The following is a 7,849-nucleotide window of genomic DNA, read 5'->3' on the forward strand; positions in this document are numbered from 1 at the left end:
GCTTTCTCTGTGTGTTGTGGGACTGGCTGCAGAGCTTGTGCCCAAGGTCTGCTCAGAACACTCTGATCCTGGGTATGTCAAAATCTCTAGTTCTTATCCGTCTATATCCTTTCTTAAAATTTAAAAAAAATGTTTATGATTGTTTATTTTATTTTATGTGTATGGGTGTTTGAGAGCATGGATGTATGCATTCCATATGCATGCCTAATACCAAAGGAGGTTAGAATGGGTGCTGGACCCCCTACCACTGGAGTTACAGCTGGTTGTGAAGCACCACATGTGTGGAGCTTTGAATAGCTATGGCCCTCAGAGACTCATGTATTTGAATGCTTTGCACATAGGGAGTGGCACTCCTAGGAGGTGTGGCCTTGTTGGAGGAAGTGTGTCACTGTGGAGGTCAGCTTTGAGGTCTTCTATGCTCAAGGTGTGTACCCCAGTGTGGCACAGTCTCCCTGCTGCCTGTGGATCAAGATGTAGAACTCTTAGCTCCTTCTCCAGCACCATGTCTGCCTGCATGCTGCCATGCTTTCTACCTCAATGATTAATGGATTAAACCTCTGAAATTATAGGCCAGCCCCAGCAAAATGTTTTCCTTTAGAACAGTTGCTATGATCACAGTGTCTTTTCACAGCAATAAAACCCTAACTAGGACAACATGGATGCTGGGAACTAAACCTAGTTCATATCTCTCTGTATGCACGATAAAGAACGGAGTTTAAAGGCTTTGGTCATCACCCCCACTAAAGGAAACAACTCATCGAACAGATCTGACAACTTTTGTTTACTAGACCCCCTCACCTTCCTTCCTTAAAAAAATAAAGTCTGCCTTGTGCAGTGCTGGCGCAGCCTTGACTCCCAGCACTTGGGAAGCAGAGGCAAAGGCAGGTACCTCTACTAGTTCAAAGGCAGCCTGGTCTACAGAGCGAGTTCCAGGATGTCAAGGGCTACACAGAGAAACCCCGTCTCAAAAACCAAATATAAAAACAAACAAACGGTAAATAATAAAATGAAATCAGTTTGTTGTTAAGGGCTCACAACTACAGCTTTGGCAATGCCAGATTAAGGCAGCCATCCAGATGCACACATTCCCAGGCCCTCGCATCTCTGTGAGTTCCTGGGCATCCCTACCCCCTTCTTTCTTTTCTGTTTTTTGAGATGGAGTTCCTCTGTGTAGCCCTGAGTGTCTTGGACCAGGCTGGCCTCGAACTCACAGAGATTTGTCTGTCTTTGCCTCCCAAGTGCTGGGATTAATGGTGTGCACCACCATGCCCAGCCCCCAAGAGTGCTTTCTACTGAATCATAATGTCCTGAATTTGATCCTCAGGTCAAACTCACATAACAAACCAGTTTCAGTGGCATGCATCTGCAGTTGAGGCAATCCCTGAGCAAGGTTGGTAGATGAGGACAAGAGATGACCCTGAAACTTAGGATCACCTGGCCTGCAGTAATCAGCTTTGCAGAATGTGTGTAACAGTTTCCACCCCCTAGGAAGCTCCTTAAGCAGGAAGGTAATCAACTCAAAGTAGCTTCTTAGGTTCAGGAAGTCCCTGAAACTGACAGACTCACTAGAGACCCCCACCCCCCACCTAGCCAGAGTAAGCAATAAAGACTGAGCATCCCCTCAAAGGGAAGGAAATTGGGCTGCAAGGGAGACTCTGAGATCTGAGACCATGCCTGGAAGAAGCAGAAACTAGCTGAGCTGCCTGCAAGAGGTTTAGTCCAGCTGAGGCACCTGGGAAGGACACTCTCCTGCCTGTTGAGCTGCCTGCAGGCTGTGATGTGATCCAGGTCCCTAGCTTTGTGAGCTGTCACCTGTGCTGGGGTGATCTTTAGTGATGCAGCTGCCTTTGAGTCATTTCTGATGCTGTAAGTAACCCCAGTAAAACTCATGGTTCACCAAGTTGGACTTGGGTGTGGTGTCCGTACTTTGGTCTGTTGTGGGCTCCCTCTCCAGGGGGTGTAGACTTGTGTGTTGCCTCTCCTCAGGAAATGTTTTTGTCCCACAACACAGAAATAAGGGAGACCCTGCCTCAGCAAAGGGGAAGGAAAAACCTAGCTCTCAAAGTCGTCCTCTGACATGCCACACCTACACCCACATCCAGCATAGCCAGCCCAAGAATGGAAAACCTGGCTCTGGCAGGCTTTGCCCTTCTACCCCATCCCCTCTGCCTTGCTAAACTGTTAGGTTACATTCCTACAGCTAGCCACCAAGGTCTGTTCCCTTATTTGGCCATTTCCTCCTCCTGAGGCTGACTACCAAGGCTGACTACCACGGTCCAGCTATCAAAGTATTGAAGTTCAGCAACCAAAAGTCCCCTTTGGCGCATCTAATTAACATGCCTGATTTAAAATTAAATACCTCATCCTAACATGGAATTTCCCCTTGTACCTTTATAAGCTGTCATTTTCCTAAGGGTGACCTCTGTCTCCTCTCTATTCAGAGGCAGTCCTATGTTCCCCCAGGACAAATACCCCTCCCCCCTCCCTTGTTCCTTTCCCCTTCTCCCTCATCCTCCATCTCTTGTCTTTGTCTCTTATTCCCTGCCCTCTGTCCCTCTGCGACAAATAAATATCCTTTGTGCTGAGCATGTGGTCTTAAGTATCCTGAACAGGTACTGTCTCTTACACACACAGACAGACAGACACACACAGACACACACACATACATACACATACACACACAGGCACACACATACATATACACACATGCACACACACACGCACTCATACACATAGATACATATAGGTATGTATATATGTATATATGTATCTTTTTCAGAATTCTGAAAATTAAGGATTTAGTATCCTTAATATATAAAGAACTTTTAAATACCAGAAAACAAAATATAACCCAGGCTTTAAAATAGGCAAAGGACTTAGATATCTCAATAGAGAAGGTGTATATATATATATACATATATATGTATTGTATATATACATATATATATATATATATATATTCAGAAACCTCATAAAGAGATCTGGAATGGAATAGCTCATTAGAAGCTACTTTATTCCTACTCCAGGGGGCAATGCATAGTATAAAGTGTATTTTATAAGCCACTGCACATGTCTTCATGTGCTTGGTGACTGTGCACTCTTTAAATATTGCAGATATAATTTCATTCACTTGAGAAAGAATTAACACATCTTTAAAAGTCAATAAAAATTAGTGCTTCTGTAGTATAAATCAAACAAATACGGGTACATCTAGAAAGGGTTCAAAAAGAGAGCAGAAGTGACCAGACAAGGTTGTGGGGATGCCCATGCGCTGTTTCCACCTTTTACAGGAGTAACTGTGGTCATTGGTGGGTGACCGTGGAGGGTGGAGCTGCGGGGATGGAGGGTCCACACCTTCAAAGAGGCTCTGTTCTGGGTCTAAACAGTCATGTCTTCTTTACTATAGGAAGCATGCACTGAAGCTGTTCGTCATGTTCTACATAGTCACCATCACTGGACTGTCGTGCTACATACTGATTGTGGACTCCACATTTCTCTTCAAAAGGGTGCTACCCAGCATGCTGGGGCACCGCACCATGTGGGATCTTTGGGAGATGATGGCGCCTTTCTTGAATTTGGAAACTGAAGACTTGTTGCCGTCGTAAAGATCCAAAGTTACCGATAACTGACTCTCTTCCTCTCCAATAAAATATGTTTCTATAGCATAGCAGTTAGCTTATTTTCAAATGATACCATTCAGTATTCTATAAAGGGTGTTGTTATTATATGCAGTTTACTTGATCACAGAAAAAAAAATGAAAAGGATTTCATCAGTTAAACACAGGACCTTGCTGTGTAGGGGAGGCTAGTCTCGAATTCATGATTCTTGCCATAGTGCTGGGGTTATAGGTATGTACCAGGAGGCTGCGCTCCCACAATGACTGCTATCACCACTTCTGGCCCCAGCTTTTCTCTTCCCACCCTGATGCATCCGGACAATCATGTACCAGCTCCCACTGCTCCTGCTGTCGCTGTCTTGAACTCTGGGGTCTTGGAGAAGGAAGAATTCCTTTCTTCTGTGGACTGAGGCTTGAGGGCAATAGAGGCGTTCCTCAAAGTGTTCATTTCTCCTGTTGACAACCTTTGAAAACTATCTTTCCTTAGCAAAGAAAACTACAGGCATTGTTCGAACTATGCCTCTGCATTCCTGTGAGTAAGAGTCGGTACACACAGGCACAGTCAGGAGCATACTCAGACACATTCATACATGCTTGTATGCACAGATATACATGCACACACATACAGAGAGAGGGAGAGAGAGCGAGCGAGCAGGCACACTCAGGAGCATACTCAGACACATACATGCTTGTATGCACAGATATACATGTACACATACAGAGAGAGAGAGAGAGAGAGAGAGAGAGAGAGAGCAGGGCACACAGCATGTTGGGTCAGACATTCTTTGGAAATTTTAAGAAAATCTATGCAAAGAATTGAAATATTTGGAATTTTGGTTTTTGAAAGAAAGTCATTCTAATTTTTCTGCTTAAACCTGCCAGATCTGGTTCTGTTGCTTACAATCAAAAGAATTCTGACTGATGTGGGGGAAGTTTGAATGTTTCATACCTAATCATAGGCAATGAGGAATTAGTTCTAACTGAGCTGTGCAAGACAGAATTGTAATAAAGTAGGCAGGAGGGTGGAGTGTAAGCCTCTGGTTATGGGGGCTGGGATGTAGCTCAGTTGCTGGGGTGTCTCATAGCATGCTCTAAGCCCTGGCTTTAATCCTTAACATGGTGCAAAACCTGGCATGGTGGTGCATGTCTATAACCACACATAAAACCAGACATGGTGGTGCATGCCTGTAACCACAGCACTTAGCAGACAGCAGGAGGATCAGAAGTTCAAAATCATTCTCAGCTTCACAGCCAATTAGAGACCAGCCTTGGACCCTTCCTCAAAAGGCAAACAACCCATTTGATGGTCTGGGTGGGCATGAAAATGGAGGGATGGAGAGGCAAACATGGGGACATGGACTTTATGGCAGATAGTTGTGTAATAGATGAAGGAGTAGAAGGAGAATAGGCAGAGAGCTGAATTGAACCATGGGTATTTTATGGCAAGAACAGGAAAACCATTCTGGAGAAAAGAGTAAAAGTTGAATTTTTTTCTGGTTTGTTTATTTGTTTGAGGTTATTTATTTATTTATTTATTTATTGTATTTCAAAACAGGATCTCACTATGCAGCCCTGGAGGAGGAGGAGACCAGGCTGGGGTCAAATTTGTGGCAGTCCTCCTGCCTCTGCATCTCTAGTTTAGAAACCTCAGACTTGTGCTACCATGCTCGGTTTACATATCTTAGATAACTTGCAATCCCATCATTGAATTCTTGTTCACATTCCAGCCATCACTAAATATAGAAAACTTCCAAGCTAAGGTACTGTTGTTCACATTCATGGTGTTGCCTTTACATAAACCTCATACACATGGGTCTCTGCTGCAAAATCCAGCCTGTTTCCACTTGTGTAGATTGCCAATGTGCACACAGTGTTGGAAAACTCCCAATGTTACCATAAACAGTATGCATATGTGTGTGTGTGTATGTGTGTGAGTGTGTGTGAGTGTGAATGTGTATGTGTGTGTAAATGTGTGTGTGAATTGTATGTGTGTGAATGTGTATGTGTGTGTGTGAATGTGTGTATGTGAGTGTGAATGTGTATGTATGTGCAAATGTGTGTGTGAGTGTGAATGTGTATGTGTGTGTGTAAATGTGTGTGTGTGAGCGTGCACATATCATGGCATACACATGAAGGTCACAGGACCAGTTTGGGGGGGCTGGCTCTCGTTCCATCTTGTGGATGCAGCATCTCTCGTTGTTTCTGCTGTTGTTCATACTGAACACTAGCTGGTAGGTAGCCAGCAAGCCTTCTGGCAATTCTCCGGTCTCTGCTGCCCATCTCCATGAGGGAGTGCTGGGGTCTCAGATGTGTGCTGTTCATCCAGTATTTTGTGGACTCTGGGGATCAGACTCAGGTTATCAGGCATGCACCATGGCAAGTGTTTTATCTCCTGAGCTACTCACAAGCCTCAAATATCACTTTTATGCTGGTGCTCTATCGCTATAAAACCTTACTGGTTGTTGTAGATGTAATTGGTTTGCTTAGTGCTGGAACCAGCTATCCACAGCGTTCCAGATAGAAGCACTTCATTACCTATTTATCTAGCTCTGCCTCCCTTAAGTCTCCTGATCCTTCCAAGTCTCTTATTTTAACAAATTCTTAAGACCCAGACAGAGTTTAAACTGCTACCATGCTGTTATAGACAAAAGCTAACTGGATTACAGATTAGTCATGAAGCACACAAGGCTAATCAAGAGGTGAGCGACTTCTTGCGGGAGGGGATTCGGCTGGTGGAGGAAAGGGAATTTCCAGGACACACACACAATCAGAATCTCTGGGAACAATGAACATTCGAAGGGTTTCATATTTTATATATATATATATATATATATATATATATACATACACGCATATATATACATACACACACATATATATGTATATATACATATATATACATATATTATATATGTATATATAATATATAATGTGTGCATATATACATATGTATGTATAATAAATTAAATCTATATGTAAATATAGATTATTTATTTTATTTATATGAGTACACTGTAGCTGTCTTCAGATACACCAGAAGAAGGTGTCAGATCTCATTATGGATGGTAGTGAGCCACCATGTGGTTGCTGGAATTGAACTCAGGACCTCTGGGAGAGCAGTCCGTGCTCTTAACTGTTGAGACATTTCTCCAGCCCTCCCCCCCTTTTTTTAAAGTCAAGGATAAAAGCTTGTTTACAGATACAAGGCTGTTCAGACTGGATTGGAAGCAGAAGGTGGTGAATGTATTTTATAGTTCTTAGGTAAGTTCTTACTACTGGATTTGATACCAAATGATTTACCTATAAACCCTAAAAGGAAGTTTGAGGTTAAGTAGCTCGCATAAAGCTCAAAGCCTTGTGATAATTAATTATATTAGCACAAATCATGAGACACCATTTTAAGGAGAAAGCCTTAAAGGATAAGTTCGTATCGCCCTGACTTCTAAGATGGTTTTCCTTGCGACTTTGACAAAGCTGAGAAGTTTGTTCTTAAGGAAAGATTATCCTTGAAATGCAAATGTTATTCTTTATTTTCAGTTGTCAGCATCTCACCCTGGAAAGATGGAAGTGAAAAAATAAAGTACTACTAAATGAAGGAAACTTTGTAAAACATCGTAACATCAAGAGGGACTCGAGGGGGGCATGGGGCAGTGACCCCAGCACTGTTCTATGGTGTTAGCCAAAAATGTCGGAATCGTTGTATGAGTATGTGCTCATTGTATGAGTATGTCTCTGTAGAGAGATGAGCGTTCACAAGCCTCTGTGTGCTGCTCTTTGAGTGATGAAAGTGAGCAGCGATAAGCACTTTGAACCTGGATTCAGAGTTAGATTAGAGGCATTCTCTGATCCCAGTTGTGGTTTGGTGGAGTCATCTAATCTCTCCCTGTGGAAGGCAGTGCCTTCCCTGCTTGCCTAGAGTGTCGCTGCAGAGAGTGAGGATCCTCCCTCCCTGGCTCTGGGTCAAGAAGCTGCCTTACCCCAGGTCCCTCTGAGGACTGATCTTCAGTGCCAACCCAAGAGGACTTAGACTCACATAGGAGATAAACCTCTGGGTATAACTGTGGGAGTATTTCAGTGACGTAGAACTGAGGAGAGAAAGATTCATCCGAAATGTAGGCAGCGTTATCCAATGGGGCGGGAGCTTAAACGGTTTAAAAGTGGGGCAGGAATGTGGGTTGTTCTTCCTGTATTCCAGACTTCTGCACTAATAACCATTTATCAGAGAGTGCATA

At 43.4% G+C, this 7,849-nt stretch overlaps 1 protein-coding gene across 4 annotated transcripts in view; it reads left to right on the plus strand.

The window, feature by feature from the left end:
* Smco2 (single-pass membrane protein with coiled-coil domains 2) overlaps positions 1 to 3,665 on the plus strand; it is a 25,107-nt gene extending 21,442 nt beyond the window's left edge. For all 4 annotated transcript variants that reach the window (XM_031383910.1, XM_031383907.1, XM_031383909.1 and 1 more), the window contains one exon: positions 3,407 to 3,665. In XM_031383910.1, the coding sequence (XP_031239770.1) occupies positions 3,407 to 3,605 (199 nt within the window). In that variant the 3' untranslated portion in view covers positions 3,606 to 3,665. The remainder of the gene's footprint in view (positions 1 to 3,406) is intronic.
* The last annotated feature ends 4,184 nt before the right edge of the window (positions 3,666 to 7,849 follow it).

Source organism: Mastomys coucha, unplaced genomic scaffold (genome assembly GCF_008632895.1).
Source record: "Mastomys coucha isolate ucsf_1 unplaced genomic scaffold, UCSF_Mcou_1 pScaffold20, whole genome shotgun sequence".
In the NCBI taxonomy this organism is placed as follows: domain Eukaryota; kingdom Metazoa; phylum Chordata; class Mammalia; order Rodentia; family Muridae; genus Mastomys; species Mastomys coucha.